The sequence below is a fragment of the Erinaceus europaeus genome, chromosome 1 (assembly GCF_950295315.1).
Source record: "Erinaceus europaeus chromosome 1, mEriEur2.1, whole genome shotgun sequence".
NCBI lineage: Eukaryota > Metazoa > Chordata > Mammalia > Eulipotyphla > Erinaceidae > Erinaceus > Erinaceus europaeus.
Window position 1 is genome coordinate 102818209 of NC_080162.1, and position 27162 is coordinate 102845370.

Here is a 27162-nt window from a genome sequence, read left to right on the forward strand (position 1 = left end):
TGTTTTAGCTAATCTAATCTAGTAGCACTAATACTCTTTGTTTGTTTGAAGGCATTGGTTGTCCTGTTCCTCGGATTCCAGCTGAGGCTAATCCTTTAGCAGATCATGTATCTGCCACCCGAATTTTGTGTGGAGCCCTTGTCTTTCCTACTATTGCGACAATAGTTGGTAAACTGATGTTCAGTAGTGTTAACTCTAATTTACAAAGGACAATCTTGGTAAGATGGCTTTAGTACCACTTTTCTAATATGACTCTGCCCCCAAAAAAGTGAATTGCATATTGGTTCACAAAAATAATTTAGTGGAGGCTAGGGAAATAGTATAATGGCCATAAGCCAGAGTTGAGCAGTGCTCTGATAAACAAAAACATAGTTTTGTTATTTATTTATTTGAGAGGGATAGGAGAGAGAACCAGACATCACTCTGGTACATGTGCTGTCAGGGATCGAACTTAGGCCTTATGCTTGAAAGTCCAACACTTTATCCACTGTGCCGCCTCCTTTTTTTTTTTTTTTTTTTTTTATAACCAGAACTCAGCTCAGCTCTGGCTTGTGATGGTACAGGACATTGAACCTGGGACTTTGAAGTCTCAGGAAAGAAAGTCTTTTTGCATAACCATTATATCCCTTGCTCATAAATTATTACATTTTTTTAAAACTATAGACATGATTCCTGAAACTATAGTCTTAATAAACACATTTTAAAATCTAGTGTGACTATAAACATTCATTCTGTGGCCTCTTGTCCCTTAAGCCTCTGAGCACCACTGTCATCTCTAATAAAAGGGGTGGGGTCTTCTGTAGTAATGCTGACCTGGAACTATGTGGAGGTGATTTGCTCTTGGAATATGTGCAAGCATCACACCCATCCTTCCTGCCAATAAGATGTTGGTATAAAGGCCTCTGCTCTGGAGTCAGATTGCCATGGTGAAAAAACTGGCTTTATTTATTACTTTTATGTCTGTAAAATGAAGATAGTGATAGTAACTACCTCACAGTTGTGAGAATTGCATTTGACATTTCATTTGAAGTATTATCACATAGTGAGCACTTAGTTTTGTTTGATATCATTATTATTCTTCCTACTTCTTACCTTGGTGGACTTTGCACGTAATACCCAGGCATCTTCCCTGACACGTCAGATTGAACATGGAGCTCAAGAAGATTACTCAAGATAGGATCACAGAACAGGCGTCTCTGACCTTTGGTCCCTGAGTTATGTCTCTACATCTGAATTATTGATAGTTTAGATTCAAAGCCTTTTATAAGTAAAAATGTTATGCTTCTCTAAATCTCTTTAAAAAAAAACAAACTGATCTTTGTTGTTTTTTTTATCTTAGGGTGGAATTGCTTTTGTTGCCATAAAAGGAGCATTTAAGGTTTACTTCAAACAGCAACAATATTTACGTCAGGCACATCGCAAAATTCTAAATTATCCAGAGCAAGAAGAAGCATAAAACTGACTTCTGGCTGTTGTGCAGTCCTCTCATCCTTATGATTTGGTTGTGTTGTTTTGATTCCATCGATAATGCACAGTAGCGGAGACTTGGGATAAACTGCTGCTCTTATATTTTCAAGAAATAAAATAAAGCACTTAGAGCCGAGATTCCTCTCAGTAATCACAGAACCTAAGGATGTGATTTGTTTTCATTGTTTTGTATGTTCTTTTATGGCAGTTATCTGAACCATTGTTTTTAGTATGGTAAACCTGGGTTTTGTTCATATTTTCTCCAGAAATGTAAAGATCAAACTGCAAATACTTTAAAATGCACATACTGTCGTATTCAAATGCCTCTTTTTGTACATGGTCATGTTCAGTGTTTTCTCAGAATCAGTAACTCAATGAAGGCACTGTGAGGATTTTTCTCACTGGTATAATTTGATTATATGCTAAACATGAGTATATGTTAATAGGAGGAAATGTAAATTAAAGTAGTCATGAATAACCAAAAATGTATGTAAACATTCAAATAATTATCTGAACAAATGCAGTTTCATTGTTTTTTCTTAACCCAGGTCATGTACTCCAAAATGTGGTAGGGTCAAAACTTACAGGGCTTCCAGATCACTTTTTCACTATCAACTATTATTTATATAATGCTGACATCTCATAGTTCATTATGTAATTTTGACTCATGAAGTCTTACTCTGTGTGTGAGAGTCATCAATCCTTTCATCACTGGAGTAAGGTTTTTAAATATTTCTAGAAATTAGAGCCGCCAGTTTATAGTAGTTGGAGCACAGAATGATTTGCAGAAAAATTAATAAAGTTACTATAGTCTCCTTTTTTCATTGATTCAGGTATTTGTTGATCACCTCCTATTTGCCCAAGCACTGTACAAAATGCTTTGGGGTAGTCTAGTGAACAAGACTGACTTAGTACATGCTTTTATAGAGTTTATGGTCTAGTTTCAACAGATAGGAAACCAGCAGTAAGTAAACCAAGGTGAGGCCTTGAGATCTTTGTTTTTATATCAGTCAATAAGGAGATAATTATATAAACAAAAGTTCTTGAGTAAATATTGAGGTCACTGTTGATTGGCTTATGTCAGTATATTATTTTTTAAACAATACAGATGTTTTTAGATTTTAATTGCTTGTCATATTGATAAGACTAGCACCTTAAAATAATAATCACTGTTTTACCAGTTTTATATTCATTTTTCAAGAGCAATTATTTATTTTAAGCAATTTTCAGTAGTGGCCCTTTTAATGTTCAGCAGTCTCTGAATGGTCTTGCAGTTATTTTCACTAACTAAAAATTAAATTTTTTAAAGTTCCAAAAACCTATTTATTTTCGTGCTCATAGTATCTAATGCATGACAATATTAACTGTGTCCCCATACTGATAAGTGACCACTTTTGTTTTGGAGTGTAGCAATTATAGATTGAACTATGCTAGATTGCAAATAATGTATGTTACCTTTAGTAATTTAAGACTGGTACCTTTCTATAATATTAATGTCTTAATTTTGAGTTATAACATGAAGTATATGTGAATGGTTGTGATTTGGGGGAGAAAGAGAAGACAGCCTTATAACTGCTATAATTCTAAGGGGAAGTATAAAATCTATGATTATATATAAATAACTTAGATCATATAGTTGTAATTATAAAACATTGGTTTTTCCCTAATTTTCAGTATGAGAAGACATACTGCGTATTATCTGCATAATTTTGTTACATAGAAGAGCTTTTAAGCAGCTTTTGCTACAGTTATAAAAGCACACAATTCCCCATTTACTACTTTAACGTCCAAGTTGGAGGAAGAGCTGTCTAGATTTATAGACAGCAAGACTTGTGAGGGCCAAGGAAACAACAATTTCTTTGGGAGCAGGTGGGAGGGGCTTCTAGGGCTGTGGGGAGGGAATTGTTAAGTGCCTGGGGACCAGAGTGGCCTCTAGCCCTGGAAATGAACACTTGAGTCTAATAAAGAGCCTTAGTTACAGAAATACCATGTGCCAGTTTCTTCAAGAACATACCTGCATTACCAGAAAGCTACAAAAGAACTCAGGAGTCCACTAAAGTTGAATGGACTGAGGTCCAAGTTCTAATTCTGCTTCTAATAACTGGTGTTGGTCAGCTAGTTCTCTTCTCTAAAATGCAAATAATACTGATCTCTGCAGACTTGTTCTAAGAATGGGAGAGAGGCAGTGTAGGCTCAAAACAGCCCCTCTAAAGTAGTTGTTTAATTGCTAAATAGCCTGCGTTATAGGAAAAGGCAAAAAGAAAGGCATGAGAGACAAACCGATAAGAGTTGACATGGGTGGGTATATTATTTTATCAGTTTAAACCTGTTTTTTAAAATTCAGTGATGATGTATTTACTGTTGAATGTAAAATATTAATTCCCCAATAAAGATTAAAAAAAAAAAAACAAGGGCAACAAAAGGGGGGATAAAAGAATATAAATTTAAAAATTCAATGATGACTAGTAGCATTTTCTTCTTTGCAGAAGTTAATTTATCTCCAAAGTGGCTGAAATTATTGTTCATCATTACATGATTATCAAATGACTGTGAAGAATATTCAACTTAGTGACTTAGTCACTGCCTTGCTAACTGTGCTGTAATTTTTTTTTTATGTCTTGTTTTTAATATAGCAAACTCTGAATAACTGGCCGGATTAGGTTAAATAAAGAATTTTTACGTTCACTAGGTGTACTTTGTTGAACAAAATCCTTCATTAATTTTACATACATAATCCTGCTTAAATTAAGTTTTCAAGATACCAGTCAGACTTTTAGTAAAATAATCATCATTGGGGAATCGGGCAGTAGCACAGCCGGTTAAGCACAGGTGGCGCAAAGTGTAAGGATCCCAATTTGAGCCCCCAGCTCCCCACCTGCAGGGGAGTCACTTGACAAGTGGTGAAGCAGGTCTGTAGGTGTCTCTCTCCCTCTGTCTTCCTCTCCTCTCTCCATTTCTGTCCTATCCAACAACGTCAACAACAATAACTACAACAATGAAACAAGGGCAACAAATGGGAATAAGTAGATAAATATTTTTTAAAGGGGGCAATAAAATAATCATTGAAAAACTAATGTCTTGGGAGTCAGGCGGTAGAGCAGCAGGTTAAGTGCAGGTGGCGCAAGGACCGGCATAAGGATCCCAGTTCGAGTCCTCCCCCTGCCACCTGCAGGGGAGTTGCTTCACAAGCAGTGAAGCAAGTTTGCAGGTGTCTGTCTTTCTCCCCCCCTCTGTCTCTCTTCTCTCCATTTCTCTCTGTCCTGTCCAACAGTGACATCAACAAAAACAATATAACTACGACAATAAAACAAGGGCAACAAATGGGAAATATTTTTTTTAAAAAAGTCTTAATTTTGCAAATCTAAATTCCAAATGTGCTATGGTTTTTGTTTTTTTTTTTTTTTAATATAACTGAGTGGGCAGAGCACCAGAGTTGTATGTCTGAGGTTCTGAGTTCAGTCCCCTCTTACTTTAAACATTAACTTAGATGTGTTTCTGATACCTTTAAGCTACATAATTTATCTCACTATAATTTAGCATGAGTTTGGCAATGTCCTCACTGAGGAACTAAGCAGTGTGAGTCCAGCTCACTGAGCTCAACGCTGGTACCTCCCATGGCCCTGTGGGTGCACATGTATGATACACTCCCAGGAGTCTTAGACTAATGATGAAATGCTGATACATGAAAATATCTCAGATTTGAAGGAAATAACCTATAGTGGCTTAATTCCAGATCATGATTTCTCCAAATAAAAGGTATAAATGGAAGTAGGAAAGCCTGATAAGAATGCCTATACCTCTTCTTTTTTTAATGTTTTATTTATTCCCTTTTGTTGCTCGTTTTATTGTTGTAGTTACTGTTATTGATGTCATTGTTGTTGGATAGGACAGAGAGAAATGGATAGAGGAGGGGAGACAAAGACACCTACAGACCTGCTTCACTGCCTGTGAAGCGACTCCCTTGCAGGTGGGGAGCCGGGGGCTCCAACCAGGATCCTTACGCTGGTCCTTGCACTTCACACCATGTGCGTTTAACCTGCTGTGCTACCTCCCGACTCCCCCTCTTTCACACGGCTTTGAGAATATTCTGGGGCCAAGCAGTGGAGCATGTGGTTAAGCACACACATTACAGTGTGCAAGGATGTAGGTTCAAGCCCCTGGGCCCCAACTGCAGGGGGAAGGCTACAAATGCTGAAGCAGTTCTGTAGATAGCTCTGTCTCCATTTCTTTTTATTTTTTTATTTATTCCCTTTTGTTGCCCTTATTGCTGTAGTTATTATTGTCATTGTTGGATAGGATGGAGAGAGGAGGGGAAGACAGAGGGGGAGAGAAAGATAGGCACCTGCAGACCTGTTTCACTGCCTGTGAAGCGACTCCCCTGCAGGTGAGGAGCCTGGGCTCGAACCAGGATCCTTACCTGGGTCCTTGCCCAGGTCCTTGCGCTTCGTGCCATGTGGACTTAACCCACTGCACTACTACCAGACTCCCCTCTGTCTCCATTTCTTTCTCCCTCCCCTTTCAGTTTCTCTTTGTCTCCAATAATAAGTAAAATAAGAGAATATTTTTTGCTCTGACTAGCACATGAAAAAAAGGTTTGAATTAGTCAACATTGGAGTGGGTTAATATTTGCGTTATGGGAGAAGGTAGAGTTGTCTGGCAAACATTCTCAGGCAGAGGTAATCAGGAGGTGAGAGCCCACATGAGAGGCCTCTAGGAGAAATGAACAGGCAGAGTAAAACATAAAAGGAAACTATTTTTAGGGATGTGAGATCGGATTGCAGGACAGCAGACCTGGTTATCTGGGATGTTCCTTCAAAACAACTTGAAAGCTAGTGAGTCCAAGTAGACAGCAAAGCAACAGTGCTGGAACAACTGTCAAGATGTTCGATTTTTTTTTTTTTTAATTTGTATGCAGGGGTGGAAGTGGTTGTCAGATACCTCTGAACCATACAAGAAGTCCAAGAAAAGGATGTATCCCTTTTGGACAAAAGTTAACACCTCTCATGTGGTACAAAGTCACTAAATCACTAACAACATATTACACTGACCTTTAAAAATATTATAGCTGAAGGTGAGAAGGAGGCAGGGAGCATATTGTATGTTCTGGGCACGGGTTTTGATTTGGTTTTTAGTTAAGGTGGGGAGGGGGAGCCTGCAGACTCAAACTTGTTTGCCATTTCTTCTCTAGTTTTATGTCACATTTAGATATTGAATACATTCTATTTTCATTTTATTTTTATTTCTTTATTGGGGAATTAATGTTTTACATTCAACAGAAGATACAACAGTTTGTACATGCATAACATTCTCCAACTATTTTCATTTTCATCCAGGATTATCGCTGGGACTTGGTGCCGGCACTAGGGACCTGTGTTCCTAAAGGACACTTTTTCCTTTTTATTGGCTAGAAACTGAGAGGGGAGGGGGAGAACTTGTAAAGCATGTCCACCTCCCTCCCACCGCCAGTGGAGAATGGGTGCTCGAACCAGGATCCTTGTACATGTCCTTGCCCTTCAGACATGTGCTTAACAGGGTGCACCACCATGACCCCCACCCCACATATCTACTTAATAGAACCAATACAACTAACAGAATTGATAATGAACAGTATATCATGATTTGGGAATGTAGAAAGGATTCAAGTTTTTGCAGATAAGACTGTGGCAGAGAACACACCTGAGTTAAAGTCTGTTTATTACTGTGTTGCCTCCTTAATTCCTTAAGGGAACATTGCTTCTAATATCCTTGCAAGTTGATACAAAGAAGACAATTTTAGTCAAATCATAGCTGCATACCTAAAACAAATTTCTTTAGGGTTAGACCCAAAGTCCCAGGTTCAGTCCCCTGCACCACCATAAACCAGAGCTGAGTGGTGCTCCATTAAAAGAAAAAAAAAAGGGGGCAAGGGTAGATAGCATAATGGTTATGCAAAGAGACTCTCATGCCTGAGACTACAAAGTTCCAAGTTCAATCCCCTGCAACACCATAAGCCAGAGCTGAGCAGTGCTCTGTTTAATAAAAAAAAAAAAAAAAAAAAAGGGAGCCAGGCTGTAGCGCAGCGGGTTAAGCGCACATGGCGCAAAGCGCAAGGACCGGAGTAAGGATCCTGGTTCAAGCCCCCGGCTCCCCACCTGCAGGGGAGTTGCTTCACAAGCGGTGAAGCAGGTCTGCTGGTATCTGTCTTTCTCTCTCCCTCTCTGTCTTCCCCTCCTCTCTCCATTTCTCTCTGTCCTGTCCAACAACGACGACATCAATAATAACTATAACAATAAAGCAACAAAGACAACAAAAGGGAATAAATAAATAAATATTTAAAAAACTAGATAGGTTTGGATAACTAGGAATAACATCAAATGTGAAGGTCTGTCACCTTATCTGTGTGTTTATCACTGCTTTTTAAAGCACAACATTTCTGACTAGTACAGAGCTAGGGATCAAACTGGGGGCTTCACAGGCAAATCCTGTGTTCTATCCACTGAAACATCTTGCACAGCCACACCTTGTGCTTTGAAATCATGCTAGTGAACATAGAGTCATTTTGAGAGAATCATGGCAGCAAGTGCCACAAACTTTAAAATATTTGCTACTTGTGGTCCAGGAGGTGGCAAAATGGATAAAGCATTAGACTGTCAAGCATGAGGTCCTGAGTTTGATCCGTGACAGCACATGTAACAGAGTGATGTCTGGTTATTTCTCTCCTCCTATCTTTCTCATATTAATAAGTAAATAAAATATTTAAATATATATATTTGGTATTTATAACTATGGCAGCACTAGGAAGGGGGATAGGGGGGTAATCTTTTCTCCCTTCTTAAACAGGAATAAAGCTGGAGGTGGGGGGAGGAGTCCAGAATGAATTATTTCAGAGGTCAAAAGATGAAATGTAAGCAAGAATATTTTTTGTCATTCCACAAGTCCTAACAGGCATTTTTCCCCCTTTTAATTCCAACTAGAGACAGAGGGAGAGAGAAAGACACCATAGCAATTTCAGTAGTAAATCTTGCCCTGTGGAGCAGGGGAGATAGCATAATAGTTATGCAAACACTCTCATGCCTGAGGCTCCCAGGTCCCAGGTTCAACCCCCTATAGTACCATAAACCAGAACTTATTGGTGCCCTAGGTAAAATTTAAAAAGTGAAAAGCAGGGAGTCGGGCGATAGAGCAGCGGGTTAAGCACGGAAGCGAAAGGACCAGCATAAGGATCCCTGTTCGAGCCCCTGACTCCCCACCTGCAGGGGAGTCGCTTCACAGGCGGTGAAGCAGGTCTGCAGGTGTCTATCCTTCTTTCTCCCTCTCTGTCTTTCCCTTCTCTAACAACAACGACATCAATAATAACAATAAAAAACAAGGGCAACAAAAGGGAAAAATAAATTAAAAATTAAAAAAAAAAAGTGAAAAGCTTCCCTGTGCATGATATTCCCATGTGGTGACTGGGAGTCTGAACCTTTGTCCTGATAACATGGCAAAGTGTGCACTCAGCTGGGTCAGCTATCTCCATCTCAGAGATCAAGGAAATCTGAACAAACAAAAGAAAACAAAAGCCTAAGACTGATCTCATCTTAGCTCAGAGACTCAAAAATAGACACACATCTGATTGGCCCATCTTAGATCATTTTTAAGCTTTCTTCCTACTTTGAAAAAATATATATATATATTTTTGCCCCTCCAGGGTTATGGCTTGGGCTGGGTGCCTGCACTACGAATCCACTGCTCCTGGAGGCTATTTTTTCCCTTTTGTTGCCCTTTTTGTTTATCATTGTTGTTGTTATTATTGTTGTTGTTATTGGATAGGACAGAGAGAAATGGAGAGAAGAGGGGAAGACAGAGAAGGGGAAAGAAAGACACCTGCAGACCTGCTTCACTGTTTATGAAGCAACCCTCAGTAGGTGGGGAGCTGGGGGCTCGAACCAGAAAAAAATTTTAAGTGAGCTTCAGAGCCTACCCTTAATTACTACTTTATTTCATTATTTATTTTAAAGATGTTATTTATTAGTTAGAAACATAGGAGGAGAGAGAAAGAACCAGACATCACTCTGGTACACGTGCTGCTGGGGATTGAACTCAGGACCATGCTTGAGAGTCCAATGCTTTATCCACTGCACCACCTCCCAGACCACTATTATTCATTTTTTTAACCAAGGTACTACTGAGCTCTGGCTTCATCATCAGACATCAGAGCTCAGGCATGAGAATCTTTTTGCATAACCATCCTATTACCTCCCCTGTCCTGATGAAAACTTAGTAACTAAAACTTGATAATAAGTAAATACAACCCAGTTTAAAAAAAAAAAGTCTTAAGAACTCAACAGATGGAGGCCAGGTGGCGGTGCATGTGGTTAAGTGCACATATTACAGTGTGCAAGGACCTAAGTTCAAGCCCCTGGGTTCTACGTGCAGGAAAGGTGAAGCAAGGCTTCAGCTGTCTCTCTGTTTCTTTCCATCTCTATCTCCCCCTCCCTTCTCAATCTCTCTGTCTCTACCCAGTAATAAAAAAAAAAAAACCTACCAGCAAAGAAATGTCACCACCACAAATTCTTAAAAAAAAAAAAGAACTCAATAGATACTAGCAGAGTAGATAGATAGCAAAGATAATTATAGATAGGTGGTAGATAGGTAAATAGGTAGGTAGGTAGGTGGATATAGACAGGGAGATGTTGTCATGGTCAACATTATCACTTGGTTACTCTTCCTGGATCGGAGCTATTTATATTTAAAGAACTGCTAGAAGTTGGGGTAAGCACATTAAGAGTCTGCAGTCTTCTCGCCCTGGACTGCTCCCAGTCATTCCATGACCCAGCTTAGTAGTTACAGTAGCTTTTCCAGAGCAAGTCAAGAGTTGAAAACCAACTTGATTTCATGTAGGGCAAAGAGCATTGTCAGTGTAAATGACAAGCTCAGTAGAAAACAGGCATAGAAACTCTGGAGTGCCTGAGGGTGCAGTCCCAGCTGCAGAGAGAGGTGGATCAGGCAGAAATTTAAGAAGAAAGTCTTAGCTGGGACTCTGGATTGAGCTGCCAATGCCCATGTTCAGTGGGGAAGCAATTACAGAAGCCAGACCGTCCACCATCTGGACCCCATAATGACCCTGAGTCCATACCCCCGGAGGGTTAAAGAATAGGAAAGCTGGGAGTGGGGTGGTAGCGCAAGGGGTTAAGCACACATGGCACAAAGCGCAAGGGCCTACATAAGGATCCTGGTTCAAGCCCCCAGCTCCCCACCTGCAGGGAAGTCGCTTCACAGACGGTGAAGCAGGTCTGCAGGTATCTCTCTTTCTCTCCCTGTCTTCCCCTCCTCTCTCCATTTCTCTCTGTCCTATCCAACAATGACAACATCAATAACAACAATAATAACTACAATAATAAAACAAAGGTAACAAAAAGGGATAAATAAATATTAAAAAAAAACTTAATAAAGAATAGGAAAGTTATTGGGGAGGGGAGGGGATACGGAGTTCTGGTGGTGGGAATTGTGTGGAGTTGCACCCCTTTTACCCCATGGTCTTGTCAGTGTTTCCATTTTATAAATAAACTTTAAAAAAAGAAAGCCTTGGAGGGAGTCGGGTGGTAGCACAGCGGGTTAAGCACAGGTGGCTCAAAGCGCAAGGACAGGCTCAAGGATCCCAGTTTGAGCCCCCAGCTCCCCACCTGCAGGGGAGTCGCTTCAGAGGTGGTGAAGCAGGTCTGCAGGTGTCTATCTTTCTCTCCCCCTCTGTCTTCCCCTCCTCTCTCCATTTCTCTCTGTCCTATCCAACAATGACATAAATAACAACAATAATAACCACAACAATAAAAACAACAAGGGCAACAAAAGGGAAAAATAAATATAATTTTTTAAAAAAGCCTTGGAAATGAAAGAGCAATAAATGGCCTAGACAAATTCTCAGCATGAGTCTGATTGATTGTGTGGGAAATTGTACATGTGATCAGAAAAATACAAGATGGCCCAGGGAAAGTAAAAGTCAAGGCAAACTTTGTTATGCCCAGAGGTTCAAGTCCCGATCTCACACAAAGAGGACCAGAATCACATGCAATAGCAAGAGCCTTTATTATCAAGCTTAAGCTTGAGCTGCCAACACCTTTCCGCGCAAGGGGAGAGTCTGCAACCCTGATCATTTTTCTTCTCTGTAGGCTATGGGAGCCTGAGGGCTTCTAACTATAAGTAGGCTTCTTAACTTAATCACTGACTCCTAACCAAGAGATAAGGCAGGGTGTGGCAGAGATAGTCCAGTGGTTATGCAAAGAGACTTTCACAGCCCCACAGCTATGCCACCGAGGTATAGGTCTTCTCCTGAATTTCCCGGTTAGATCTCTGTCCCCCAGTGTCCCTCCCTGCCGCTGCTCCAGATTCTGAGGGCAGTAGCAATGGAGACTCAGAGTTGCACTTGGTGAGTCTCCTGGGAGTCCTCTCCTCCCTTCAGCTGTCCCCTTGTTGGTGGAACAGACTGGAGGTGGTGTCTCAGCTGATAGACCTTCGGACTGTTACCAGCCATTTAGTCTCTCCCTAGGCTCCTCTCTGTCACCAGCCACACGTGTTTGCACTCACCAGTGATTTGGTGGGTTCCTGTAATCGTTCTAGTCCTGTCTTGTTTCGGTCCCAGGTGGTCTCCTTTGATATTCCTAGTTGATCTGGGAGAGGAGAGGAGAGAAACAGATCTGCTGCTGCTCATAGCCCCGCCTCCGGAAGTCTCACCTGATCATTTTTCATCCTACCTTTTTATAGTTAGCACAGGGTGGGTACAGGTGGAAATATTTACACGGTACAAGGAACAGTTGGTTTCGGGTTAACGGTTGTTCTCAATATTTGGGGCTTTTCTCCAACCTCCACAACTTAGAAACTGCCACACAGTGTAGAGTGAACTATGCTGAAATACAACCTCTGCAGGAACCCACAGCTGATGACTAACTTTGTAGACATAGGGGAAGTGAGGCTGGAAATAAAATTAATTTTTAAAAACTGGGAGCTGGTGGGGCTCAGGCAAAAATTAGTAAAGTTATGCCCCACCCCCTTAGAATATATCTAAAACAGGGAGTCGGGCTGTAGCGCAGTGGGTTAAGCGCACGTGGCGCAAGTGCAAGAATCTGCTGAAGGATCCCGGTTTGAGCCCCAGCTCCCCACCTGCAGGGGCGTCACCTCACAGGTGGTGAAGCAGGTCTGCAGATGTCTATCTTTCACTCCCCCTCTCTGTCTTCCCCTCCTCTCTCCATTTCTCTCTGTCCTATCTAACAACAACGACATCAATAATAACTACAACAACAATAAAAACCAAGGGCAACAAAAGAAAAATAAATGAATATAAAAAATTATTTTTTAAAAAAGAATATATCTAAATATATCTAAAGATATATCTTAAGAATATATCTAAAACAGTGTTCCTAGATTCTTCCAACATAAAGACCCCAAATCTCATATGATATATTCTTACCTTTAGGTTCCTGATTATTAAAAACTTTGTTCGGCTTTATATCTTAATGCTTTTCAGCCATCAAGTTACATCAAGTTGCTACCATGATGGCAACCTGACTTCTCTGGGCAGACAACCTCACCAATATGTCCTGGTACCACCTCTCCAGAGCCCTGCTCCACTAGGGAAAGATAGAAACAGGATGAGGGGTATGGATCAACTTGTTAACACTCATGTCCAGTGGCGAAGCAATTACAGAAGCCAGATATTCCACCTTCAGTACCCCATAAAAATCTTTGGCCCATACTCCCAGAGGGATAAAGAGTAGGGACCCTTTCAGTGGAGGGGAAGACTTATGGAACTCTGGTGGTGGGAATTGTATCATCTCACAATTCTTTCGATCATTATTAAATCACTAATAAAATTAAAATTTAAAAAGTGGGGGGCAGCTAGTGGCACAACTCATTAAGTGCACATATTACTGTGCACAATGACCCAGGTTCAAACCCCAGGTCCCCACCTGAATAGGGAAACTTTCAAGAGTGGTGAAGCAGGGCTACAGGTGTCTCTCTGTCTCTCTCCCTCTCTATCTCCCCCTTCCTTCTCAATTACTCTATTTTTACCCAATAAAAATATAAAAATAAGGGAGTTGGGCATGGCGCGATGGATTAAGCGCATATGGCACAAAGTGCAAGCACTGGCTTAAGGATCCCAGTTCGAGCCCCCAGCTCCCCACCTGCAGGGGAATCGCTTCACAAGTGGTGAAGCAGGTCTGCAGATGTCTCTCTTTCTCTCCCTCTCTGTCTTCCCCTCCTCTCTCCATTTCTCTCTGTCCTATCCAACAACAATAACATCAATTACAACAATAAAACAACAAGGGCAACAAAAGGGAATAAATATTTTTTAAATATTTAAAAAATAAAAATAAAAATGCATATCAACATAAAAAGTCAAAAGAATTGTAATGACACACAAACATTTTTTATATTCATTTATTTATTTATTCCCTTTTTGTTGCCTTGTTGTTTATCCTCATTGTCATTATTGCTGTTGTTGTTGTAGGATAGAACAGAGAGAAATGGAGAGAGGAGGGGAAGACAGAGACGGGGAAAGAAAGATACCTGTAGATCTGCTTCACCACTTGTGAAGTGACTCCCCTTCAGGTGGGGAGCTGGGGCTCGAACTGGGATCCTTGTGCCAGTCCTTGTGCTTTGTGCCAAGTGCGCTTAACCCACTACACTACTGCCCGACTCCCCCACTAAAACATTTTTTTTTTACACAAAACACAGTGAAAGAGTAACAGAAGAACAAGAAATATAATATACACAGAAAAACAACGGTAAACTGACTGTACATTTAATCATATTAATATTAAAAATAAGTAGACCATTTTATGCCCATATTATGGACTCAGTCTCCATAATGTGTTGTTGAAAATTCTACAATGTTTTTGCTCTCCTAGTGCCACTCCCCATGTTTAACTGGCTTATTAATGACATAAAAATAATTCAAAACCTATGTGAGTGGGTTAGGCATTTCTGTTTTCCACAGAAAATCAGGGTTCTCCCCCCCCCCCAGTAAGAAGGCTAGAAATGGCAAAGAAAAATAAGAAGTGATACAGAATGGGATTTCCAACTCACAAGTAATAATATTATTCCATTAGAGCTTCTCATTCAAAATGACTTCTATCAGAGAATGAATTTCTACTTCAGTAGGTGTTCAAACCACATTTCAAAAGACCTGCTTATAATACATCAGATTATTCTCAAACTGAGAATGAAAGTCATCTGGCATTTCCTCTGTCCTGGTATTCACTGCAGCTGTTTCTCAGACCCATGCAAGAAGTTTCCTCAGGCAACAGGAAGCTCAGAATGTTGCAGTCTTCCCCTAACTCCTTGATTTTTTTTCTTTTTTAAATATTTTATTTATTTATTATTTTTGACAGAGACAGAGGAATTGAGAGGGGAGGGAGATGGAGAGAGAAAGAGAGAGAGAGACCTATAGCACTGCTTCACCACATGTGAACCTTCCCCCTGCAGTGAGTCCTTACACACTGTGACATGTATGTTCTCTCGGCTTTGTTACCAACTGATAATCTATCTTCCAGGCTGCAGTGGACAGACTGGAAGAGGGCCTGGTTCGAGCCCTCGGTTCCCCACCTGCAGGGGAGTCACTTCACAGGCGGTGAAGCAGGTCTGCAGGTGTCTATCTTACTCTCCCCCTCTCTGTCTTCCCCTCCTCTCTCCATTTCTCTCTGTCCTAACAATAATGACATCAATAACAACAACAATAATAACTACAACAATAAAAAAACAAGAGCAACAAAAGGGAAAATCTATATATACATACATACATACATACATACATATAAAGCCTAAGGGATTCGCATGTGGCAGAAGTGGTGCCAGGGTTTTGGTTTCTGGGTTCCCAACACAACACTAAACTCTTTTTTTTTTTTATAAGTCCTTATTTATTTGTTGGATAGAAACAGAGAAATTGAGAGGGAATGAGGGAGAGGGAGATGAAGAGGAAGAGTGACAGAGAGACACCTGCATCCCTGCTTCACCACTCACAAAGCTTTCCCCCTGTAGGTGAGGACCAGAGGTTCAAACCTGGGCCCTTGTGTGCACTCAACCAGGTGTGCCACCACCCAGCCTCCAGCACTGAACTCTTTACTCCCCACCCCACCCCTGCCCACCAGCAAATTCCTTCTGTCTATCTGTTCCTTGACTCCTCTTCCTCTTGCTGTTAATCTCTGCCTTTCCACTTGCTCGGTCCCAAAATCTTGAAGCCCTTTTCTTTCCTTTTTCCATACCTAATCCTTCAGTATATCCTGCCAGAGAATCTACCCTCAAAATGCATCCAGGATTTTTTAAAAAAATATTTTATTAATTTTATGTTTGAGAGAAATGCAGAGAGACACAGAGAGAAACACCAGAGCACTGCTCAGCTCTGGCTTATGGTGGTGCTGGGGGTTGAACCTGGGATTTAGGAGCCTCAGGCATGAGAGTCTGTTTGCATAACCATTATGCTATCTCCCCTGCCCTATCCAGGATTTTTTAAGGATAATTTAAAAAAAAATTTATTTGTGGTCCGGGAGGCGGCACAGTGGTAAAACTTTGGACTCTCAAGCATGAAGTCCCAAGTTTGATCCCTGGCAGCACATGTGCCAGAGTGATGTCTGGTTCTTTCTCTCTCCTCCTATCTCATAAATAAAATATTTAAAAAATTTTTTATTTATTCCCTTTTGTTGCCCTTGTTGTTTTATTGTTGTAGTTATTATTGTTGTTGTTATTGAAGTCGCCATTGTTAGGGCAGAGAGAAATGGAGAGAGGAGGGGAAAACAGAGAGGGGGAGAGAAAGACACCTGCAGACCTGCTTCACCACTTGTGAAGTGACTCCCCTGCAGGTGGGGAGCTGGGGGCTCGAACCGGGATCCTTAACCCGGACCTTGCACTTTGTGCCACCTGCACTTAACCCCCTGTGCTACCGCTTGCATTCAGGATTTAAGCACCTCTCACCACACCTGCCCAGCCACTACCTAAGCCCTGTGGTCGCTCACTTTTATTTTTTTTAATATTTATTTCCTTTTGTTGCCCTTGTTTTATTGAGAGGAGGGGAAGACAGAGAGGGGGAGAGAAAGATAGACACCTGTAGACCTCCTTCACTGCTTTTGAAGCAACTCCCCTGCAGGTGGGGAGCCGGGGGCTTGAACAGGGATCCTTACACTAGTCCTTGCACTTTGTGCCACGTGCACTTAACCTGCTGTGCTACTGCCTGATTCCCTTTTTTTAAAAAAATTTTTTCATCTTTATTTATTTATTGGATAGAAACAGCCATAAGTCAAGAGGGAAGGGAATGCTAGAGAGGGAGAAAGAGAGAGAGAGAGAGAGAGAGAGAGAGAGACCTTTAGCACTGCTTTACCACTCACAAAGTTTTCCCCCTGCAGGTGGGGACCACGGGCTTGAACCTGGGTCCTTGCTCATTGTAACATGTGTGCTCAGCCAGGTGTGCCACCACCTGGCCCACTCTCACTTTCTTTCTTTTTTTTTTTCTGCCTCCAGGGTTATCGCTGGACCTCAGTGCCTACACTACGAATCCACTGGTCCTGAAGGCCATTTTTCTTATTTTGTTGCCCTTGTTGTAGTTGTTATAGCTATTGTTGTTGGATATGACAGAGAGAAATTGAGAGAGGAGGGGAAGACAGAGAGGAAGAGAGAAAGATAGACACATGCAGACCTGCTTCACTACCTGCAAAGCAATCAATCCCCTGCAGGTGGGGAGCCGGGAGCTTGAGCTGGGATCCTTAAGCCGGTCCTTGTGCTTGGCACCATGTGCACTTAACCCACTGCGCTACCACCCAGCTCCCCTCACTTTCTTCTTTAAAATATTTTTATTTATTTATTACTGGATAGAGACTGAGCGAAATTGAGAGAAAGGGGGGAGATAGAGAGGGAAAGAGACAGAGACACACCTGCAACACTGCTTCACCACTCATGAAGCTTTTCCCCAGCAGATGATGACAAGGAACTTGAACCTAGGACCTTGCACATTGTAATGTCTGACGCTTAACCCGGCTCCGTCTCTCACTCTCTAGTGGGTCTGGCTGCTTCTGCCTGTGCTTGCTTGCAGACCAGCAGCTGGGGAGATAGATCCCATGGAAATGTGATCTGACTTTCTGCTTCTGCTCAAAGCCTCTGAAGAGAACAGCTTGGAAGTTCCTGAAACTGAGGCACTGATGACTCTATGAACAGGATGTGAGAGACTGAAAATACAGGGAGGGGGCTCGATCTAGGGTAAGGTAAAGAGAAGGTAAAGGCCCAGTTCCTTCCAGTGTCCTCAGAGCAGTGGTGACTCCAGTAGAACTTCCAGAGGGAGGATTAGAACCATAGCACAGGCTTGGAGACCAAGAGTTAGAGGAGGGCCATCCGACTTTCCCTCCTGTGTCAGCACCTTCAACTCCAGCATTCTCTCCACCCTTAGATCCCCAGTCCTCAAGGATAGAGAAAAGGAAACAAGCTTTGGCCATTTTCATTAAAGCTCACAGCATACAGTTGTGCTGAAAGGGTGAACTCTACCAGTGTCACAGAGTGCTGCTGCTCCCCCCCCCCCCCCCCCCCCCCGCCCACGGAGCCTAGCAGTTTCACTGCACTGGGCCGATTTTTGGTTTGTGTTTGTTTTTAATATTTATTTATTCCCTTTTGTTGCCCTTGTTATTTTATTGCTGTAATTATTATTGTTGTTGTTGATGTCATTCATTGTTGAATAGGATAGAGAGAAATGGAGAGAGAAGGGGAAGACAGAAAGGGGGAGAGAAAGACAGACACCAGCAGACCTGCTTCACCACCTGTGAAGCAACTCCCCTGCAGTTCGGGATCCGGCGGATCGAACTGGGATCCGTATGCCCGTCCTTGCGCTTTGCGCCACCTGTGCTTAACCTGCTGTGCTACCGCCCGACTGGGTCGATTTTTAACTCAAAGAAAGATATATCAGGGTGCCGGGGTGGGAGTGTACTTAGTTATGTGCACATAATACTAAGCACAAGGACCCGTGCTCCCCACCTGCAGGGTGGGACACTTCACAAGCGGTGAAGCATGTCTACAGGTGTATCTCTTTCTCTCTCCCTCTTTACTTTCCCCCTTCTCTCAAGTTCTCTCTGTCCTGTAGTAAAATGGGAAAAAATGGCTGCCAGGAGCACTGGACTTGTAGTGCTGGCACTGAGCCCCAGTGATAGCCCTGGAGGCAAAAAAAAAAGAAAAGAAAAGAAAAAAGAAAGAAAGAAAAAGAGGCAGAGGGTAGATAGCATAATGGTTATGCAAAGGGACTGTCATGCCTGGGGCTCCAAAGCCCCAGGTTCAATCCCCCAGCGCACCACCATAAACCAGAGCTGAACAGTGCTCTGGTAAGAAAAAGAAGGAGAAGGAGAAGGAGGAGGAGGAGAGGAGAATGAGGAGAAAGAAGACAAGGGGCTGGGTTAAGCGCACAGGTTACAGTGCACGTGGACAAGGACCCAGGTTCAAGCCCCCAGTCCCCACCTGCATGGGGGAAGCTTCACGAGCGGTGAAGCAGGGCTGCAGGTGTCTCTCAATCTCTCTCCCTTCCCTCTTGATTTCTGGCTGTCTCTATCCAATAAATAAAGATAATAAGTAAAAACTAAAAAAGAGAGAAGATGAAGAAGGAGGAGGAGGAAAATGAAAAGGGAAAAAATAGATGGAAAGAGAATATTAAGGATCCAAGGAAGAAGTCAGAGGAACTAACAAGTTTAGAAGTTCTAGTGGCTCAAAAGAATTGGTGTACCCTGTGACTAGGCTCTTCTCATATTTTTAAAAATTTTTTTAATATTTATTTATATTTATTTTTCCCTTTTTGTTGTCCTTGTTGTTTTCTATTGTTGTTGTAGTTATTATTGTTGTTGATGTCATTCTTACATAGGACAGAGAGAAATAGAAAAAGGAAGAGAAGACAGAGAGGGAGAGAGAAAGATAGACACCTGCAGACCTGCTTCACCGTCTGCTCCCCTGCAGGTGGGGAGTCGGGGGCTCGAACCAGGATCCTTGAGCTGGTCCTTGCGTTTTGTGCAACATGTGCTTAACCTGATGTGCTACTGCCAATTCCCTCTTCTCTTATTTCTTTTAGTAACTGCAGCATTAAAAAAAAAGGGGGGGTTGGAAGAATTAACATCATCAAAATGAATATATTACCCAGAGCCATCTACAAATTTAATGCTATCCCCATCAAGATCCCAAGCACATTTTTTTGGAGAATAGAAAAAATGCTACAAATGTTTATCTGGAACCAGAAAAGACCTAGAATTGCCAAAACAATCTTGAGAAAAAAGAACAGAACCGGAGGCATCATACTCCCAGATCTCAAACTGTATTATAGGGCCATTGTCATCAAAACTGCTTGGTACTGGAACACGAACAGACACACTGACCAGTGGAATAGAATTGAGAGCCCAGAAATGAGGCCCCACACCTATGGACATCTAATCTTTGACAAAGGGGCCCAGACTATTACATGGGGAAAGCAGAGTCTCTTCAACAAATGGTGTTGGAAACAATGGGTTGAAACATGCAGAAGAATGAAACTGAATCACTGTATTTCACCAAATACAAAAGTAAATTCCAAGTGGATCAAGGACTTGGATGTTAGACCAGAAACTATTCGATACCTAGAGGAAAATATTGGCAGAACTCTTTTACGCATAAATTTTAAAGACATTTTCAATGAAACAAATCCAATTACAAGGAAGACTAAGGCAAGTGTAAACCTATGGGACTACATCAAATTAAAAAGCTTCTTCACAGCAAAAGAAACCACTACCCAAACCAAGAGACCCCTCACAGAATGGGAGAAGATCTTTACATGCCATACATCAGATAAGAGTTTAATAACCAACATATATAAAGAGCTTGCCAAACTCAACAACAAGACAACAAATAACCCCATCCAAAAATGGGGGGAAGACTTGGACAGAATATTCACCACAGAAGAGATCCAAAAGGCCGAGAAACACATGAAAAAATGCTCCAAGTCTCTGATTGTCAGAGAAATGCAAATCAAGACAACAATGAGGTATCACTTCACTCCTGTGAGAATGTCATACATCAGAAAAGGTAACAGCAGCAAATGCTGGAGAGGGTGTGGGGTCAAAGGAACCCTTCTGCACTGCTGGTGGGAATGTCAATTGGTCCAACCTCTGTGGAGAACAGTCTGGAGAACTCTCAGAAGGCTAGAAATGGACCTACCCTATGACCCTGCAATTCCCCTCCTGGGGATATATCCTAAGGAACCCAACACATCCCTCCAAAAAGATCTGTGTACACATATGTTCTTGGCAGCACAATTTGTAATAGCCAAAACCTGGAAGCAACCCAGGTGTCCAAGAACAGATGAGTGGCTGAGCAAGTTGTGGTCTATATACACAATGGAATACTACTCAGCAGTAAAAAATGGTGACTTCACCGTTTTCAGCCGATCTTGGATGGACCTTGAAAAAATCATGTTGAGTGAAATTAGTCAGAAACAGAAGGATGAATATGGGATGATCTCACTCTCAGGCCGAAGTTGAAAAACAAGATTAGAAAAGAAAACACAAGTGGAACCTGAAATGGAATTGGAGTATTACACCAAAGTAAAAGACTCTGGGGTGGGTGGGTGGGGAGAATACAGGTCCATGAAAAATGATGAATGAAATAGTGGGGGTTGTATTGCTAAATGGGAATCTGGGGAATGTTATGCATGTTAAAAAAAAAAAAAAAGAAGTAGAAACGCAAAGCAGAAATTGACTGAGTTTGGAATATGGCACCAAAGTAAGAAAGCAGAAGTATACTAGAGTTTGCAGTGAGTATCTCCCTAATACTTCCTCTCCACTTTTCCAAGCTTTGGGTCCATGATTGCTCAACAATTTGTTTGGCTTTTTATGTTAACTCTCTTTTCAGTCACCAGGTTCCAGGTGTCATCAGGATGCCGGCCAGACTTCCCTGGATTGAAGACACCACCAATGTGTCCTGGAGCTCAGCTTCCCCAGAGACCCATCCTACTAGGGAAAGAGAGAGGCAGACTGGGAGTATGGACCGACCAGTCAACGCCCATGTTCAGCGAGGAAGCAATTACAGAAGCCAGACCTTCTACCTTCTGCAACCCTCAATGACCCTGGGTCCATGCTCCCAGAGGGATAGAGAATGGGAAAGCTATCGGGGGAGACTGGGCGGTGGGAATTGTGTGGAGTTGTACCCCTCCTACCCTATGGTTTTGTTAATTAATCCTTTCTTAAATAAAAAAATTAAAAAATTAAAAAAAAATAAGTTTGTAAAAATTTATGTTATATGTTTTTAAAGTTTTATCTTTATTGGATCTAACTAGCTAGAAAGTGAGAGGGAAGGGGAAGATAGAGAGGGAGAGAGACAGAGAGACCTGCAGCCCTACTTCACCACTTGTGAAGCTATCCCCCTGCAGATGGGGACTAGGGGATTGAACCTGGGTCCTTGTGCACTATAATGTGTGCACTTAATCAGGTGCTCCACTGCCTGATCCCCTTGATGTATTTATTGATACTTAATGTTAGCTATGAGACAGAATAGAGGGTTGACCTTCCTCCTGGGTCCCCTCAGTCATGATAAGGAAACCCCTGGTCACCTATTCCCCTTCAAAGTGAGCTCAGAAAAACAACCAACAAACCAACCAACCAAAGTAAGCTCAGGACTTCACCATAAGCACTAGAGGTTACTGTGCCCTGATAAGCCACACTGCCACTTTGAGGGTGTTGTGTGGAGATTCTCTAAAGTGCCTGACAAGCCCCAAAAGATATTTGCCCCACCCAAAGCCGTGTGTAACTGACCACTCCTGATAACAGGGTCTGGCCTGATCATACACTGCATGCTGGCTGGATGTCTGTCTGATCACAAAGCAGAGCCTGCTTGCTCCTGTACTTTAACACCAGAGGATGGGCAATTCGAGACTGAAGGGCTTGCTTCTGTACTTTAGTACCATAGGTGATGCATTGATAGACCGAAGGCATTTTGAGTATGAGTTCCTGAATTCCACTCCAGGTACTTCATGTGACAGAATGATACTCTGGGGTGGGGGTATAGCATAATGGTTATGCAAAGAGACTTTCATGCCTGAGGCTCTCAAGTCCCAGCTTCAATCCCCCACACCGCCATAAGCCAGAGCTGAGCAGTGCTCTGGTTAAAAATAAAAATAATAATAATAATATTTATTGGGTGTCGGGCGGTAGCACAGCAGGTTGAGTGCATGTGGCGTAAAGCGCAGGGACCCGCATAAGGATCCTGGTTGGAGCCCCTGGCTCCCCACCTGCAGGGGAGTCGCTTCACAGGCGGTGGAGAAGGTCTGCAGGTGTCTGTCTTTCTTTCCCCCTCTCTGTCTTCCCCTCCTCTCTCCATTTCTCTCTGTCCTATCCAACAACAACGACATCAACAACAGAAATAGTGACCACAACAAGGCTATAGCAATAAGGGCAAAAAAGGGGAAATAAGATGGCCTCCAGGAGCAGTGGATTCATGGTGCAAGCACTGAGCCCCAGCAATAATCCTGGAGGCAAAAAAAATTAATATTTATTTTCCCTTTTGTTGCCCTTGTTGTTTTATTGTTGTAGTTATTATTGTTGTTGTTGATGTCATCGTTGTTGGACAGGACAGAGAGAAATGGAGAGAGGAGGGGAAGACAGAGAGGGGAGAGAAAGATAGACGCCTGCAGACCTGCTTTACCGCTTGTGAAGCAACTCCCCTGCAGGTGGGGAGCCCAGGGGTTTAAACCGGGATCCTGAAGCCAGTCCTTACGTGTTGTGCCACTTGTGTTTACCTCACTGCGCTACCGCCTGACTCCTTCCATCTGTATATTTATAGTGATATTATTAATGTATATTTCCTAAAATCTTATAAGTATATAGTATGCTAATTTACTGGTGTTGTTTTAAATGTTGGCTTCTATCTTCATAATTCTTTTTTTTTTTTTTTTTTTGCCTCCAGGGTTATTGCTGGGGCTCAGTGTCTGTACTACTGCTCTTGGAGGCTATTTTTTTTTCTCTTTTGTTACCTTAGTTATTTTATCGTTGTTGTGGTTATTATTATTGTTGTTGTTATTGATGTCGTTGTTGTTGGATAGGACAGAGAAGTGGAGAGAGGAGGGGAAGACAGAGGGGGGAGAGAAAGACAGACACCTGCAGACCTCCTTCACTGTCTGTGAAGCAACTCTCCTGCAGGTGGGGAGCACGGGGCTTGAACTGGGATCCTTACCCCAGTCCTTGTGCTTTGCGCCACCTGCACTTAACCCGCTGCACTACTACCCGACCCCTCATGATTCTTTTTTAAAAAAATTTCTTTCTTCCTTCCTTCTTTTTTTTTTTTTTTTTTTTTTTTTACCAGAGCACTGCTTAGCTCTGGCTTATGGTGGGGTGGTGTAGGGGATTTAACCTGGATCTATGGAGCCTCAAACATGAGAGTCTGTTTGCATAACCATTATGCTCTCTAACCCCGCCTGAAATTTCATTGTAATAATGAGTTAAAAGATTTTAACAGTACAGTGTATAGTTCCACACCACAATCACCCACCAAAGTTCTGTGTCCCCACCCCCCGCCCCCACCTCCCAGACAGCCACCATAGTTCTCACAAGGTTTATTTAGGAAGGGTTTTTGCTTCCCCAGCCCATGGTCCACTGTTAGCCAGAGCTGAGTAGTGACCGGTCTCTATCTTTTATTATGTTTTTGTATTATCTCTATTTATGTACTGAATAGAGACAGTCAGAAATTGAGAGGGGAAAGAGGAGATAGAGAAAGAGACAGAGAGACACCTATAGCACTGCTTTACCACTTGTAAAGATTCCCCCTACAGGTGGGGACTTGGGGCTGGAGCCTGGGTCCTTGAACATTGTAACATGTGTGCTCAACCAGGTGCACCTGGCCCCTGGTCTTTCTGTGTTTTTCTCTACCTCTTTCTCATTAAAAGAAAACAAGGGGGAGTCCAGCAGTAGCACAGGGTTAAGTGCACGTGGCTCAAAGCGCAAGGACCTACTTAAAGATCCCGGTTCTAGGCCCCACCCCTCCTTGCTCTCCACCTGCTGGGGAGTAGCTTCACAGGCGGTGAAGCAGGTCTGCAGGTGTCTTTCTCTCCCCCTGTCTTCCCCTCCTTTCTCCATTTCTCTCTGTCCTGTCCAACAACGACATCAGTAACTACAACGATAAAACAAGGGCAACAAAAGGGAATAAATAAATATTAAAAAAAAAAAAGAAAGAAAGAAAACAAGGAAGTCCGGCGGTAGCGCAGTGGGTAAACCGCACGTGGCCCAAAGCACAAGGACCAGCGGAAGGAACCCGGTTGGAGGCCCCTGCTCCACGCCTTCAGGGGAGTCGCTTCATAGGCGGGGAAGCAGGTCAGCAGATGTCTTTCTCTCCCCCTCTCTCCATTTGTCTCTGTCCTATCTAATAACAACGACATCAATAACAACAACAACAGTAAAAACAAGGGCAACAAAAAGGAAGTAAATATTTTTAGAAAAATTAAAAAAAAAAGAAAACAAAAATCAACAGAGAACCGGTTTGCATGTTTCTGTTTTATTTTTTTTCCCCCAAGTTCATATGTATCAGCTCTCTAGATTTCACATGGGTGAAACCATCTGGTATTTACTACACTAAGCGTAATCATCCCCAGTTCCATCCATTTTCTCACAGAGCACACAAAATATCTTTTTGGATTGCAGAGTAGTACATAATTCTTTTTAAAAAAATTCATTTACTTTTTTTTTAAATTTTATTTATTTATTAATGAGAAAGCTAGGAGGAGAGAGAGAAAGAACCAGACATCACTCCGGAACATGTGCTGGTGGGGATTGAACTCAGGACTTCATGCTTGAGAGTCCGATGCTTTATCCACTACGTCACCTCCCGGACCACAAAAAAATGTATCTACTTGTTAATGAAAAAGAGGGAGGGAAAGAGAGAGCTAAAGCATTGTTCCATATCCTGTTTCTTAGAGTTCAGCACTTCATAACTGTGCCACCTCCTGGGCTACCCTTCATAATTCTTAGCATTATCTTTTTTTTTCAAGTTACAACATAAGAACAATATTACCATACTTCTTAAAAATCAGTCCTGGTTTCATTTTATACATTCTGTTTTATCAAAATGAAGTAGGAAAAGGATTTAAAATATTTCTAGATGCTATTTCAAGTAAATGGATGAGTAAGTTACGAAATTTAGCCCTGCACTTCTTAAGTAGTTCATGGTATTTTCTCCAATGTTGGAGAATTTTTTTGTTATCAAGCAACAATACCAAAAGTAATTGTAGGGAGTCAGGCAGTAGCGCAGGTGGTGCAAAGCACAAGGACCAGAATAAGGATCCAGGTTCAAGCCCCCCGCTCCCCATCTGCAAGGGAGTTGCTTCACAAGCGGTGAAGTAGATATGCAGGTGTCTTTCTCTCCCCCTGTCTTCCCCTCCTCTCTCCATTTCTGTCTTATCCAACATCAACGACATCAGTAATAACAATAATAACTACAACAACAATGAAAAACAAGGGCAGCAAAGGGGAAAATAAATATATATAAAAAAGTAATTGTAATCATCTTTTCCCATTTTTTCTCACCAGATCACTGCTCTACTCTGGTTTATGGTGGTGCTGGGGATTGAACCTGGGACCTCTAGTGCTTGAAGCATGACTTTTCACCTCCTTAACCCTGCTTGATACATTACAGAAATGGGGGAGGGGGGACGGGGGGGGGGTAGCGCAGCAGGTTAAACGCAGGTGGTGCAAAGCACAAGGACCGGCACAAGGACCTGGTTTGAGCCCCCCGGCTCCCCACGGGCTCGCTTCACAAGTGGTTTAGCAGGTCTGCAGGCAAAAAAAAAAAAAAAAAAAAAAAAAAAAAAAAAAAAAATTCAAAGTATGGGTTGTGTATGGCGACTTTTCACAGCAGTGCTTTGTCTCCATCTGGTGGAAAATAATATCTTTGCAATGTCTGAAGTACTCAAGCATGGCTGCCTTTCAGGATCTAAGACTGGATCATTTTGTTTTTAGAGAGAGAGGCAGAGAGAGAGAGGCAACAAAACCACAATACCAAAGCTGCCTTCAACATCTAGGACACAAAACTGGGTTACACACATAGCAAAGAGGCACACTAATTGAGTTATTTTACAGTATTACATCAGTGTACACACACACACATATATATATATATATAAATTTTTTTTTGCTTCCATGGTTATTGCTGGGGCTTGGTGCCTGCATCATGAATCCACTGCTCCTGGAGGCTTTTTTCTCCTTTTGTTGCCCTTGTTGTTTTATTGTTGTGGTTATTATTGTTGTTATTGATGTCGTTATTGGATAGGACAGAGAAATGGAGAGAGGAGGGGAAGACAGAGAGGCTGAGAGAAAGATAAGACACCTGCAGACCTGCTTCACCACTTGTGAGGCGACCTCCTGTAGGCAGGGAGCCGGAGACTCGACTCGAACTGGGATCCTTATGCTGGTCCTTGTGCTTTGTGCCACGTGCACTTAACCCGCTGCACTACCACCTGACCTCCAGTATATATATATATGTATATATTTAAGATTTATTTTTATGAGATACACAAATTCACAGACATATACGATTACTGCTCAGCTCTTGCATATACTGGTGTCAGGGATTGAACCTGAGGTTGTCTGGGGCCTTAGTTAAGGAAATTCTGTACTGTATTGAGATATCTCACTGTTCCCAGACAGAAACCAAGATGATGGAGACCATGTAAAAGAAACCAGTATGGCAGAGACCAGGCAGTGAGTCAGCAAGGAGACC

At 42.1% G+C, this 27162-nt stretch overlaps 1 protein-coding gene across 1 annotated transcript in view; it reads left to right on the forward strand.

The window, feature by feature from the left end:
• The window catches only part of MARCHF5 (membrane associated ring-CH-type finger 5), a 36863-nt gene extending 32711 nt beyond the window's left edge, over window positions 1-4152 (forward strand). Inside the window, exons 5-6 of the mRNA XM_007516797.2 lie at window positions 52-218; window positions 1340-4152. Of these exons, the coding sequence (XP_007516859.1) occupies window positions 52-218; window positions 1340-1456 (284 nt within the window). The 3' untranslated portion in view covers window positions 1457-4152. The remainder of the gene's footprint in view (window positions 1-51; window positions 219-1339) is intronic.
• Window positions 4153-27162: the final 23010 nt, after the last annotated feature.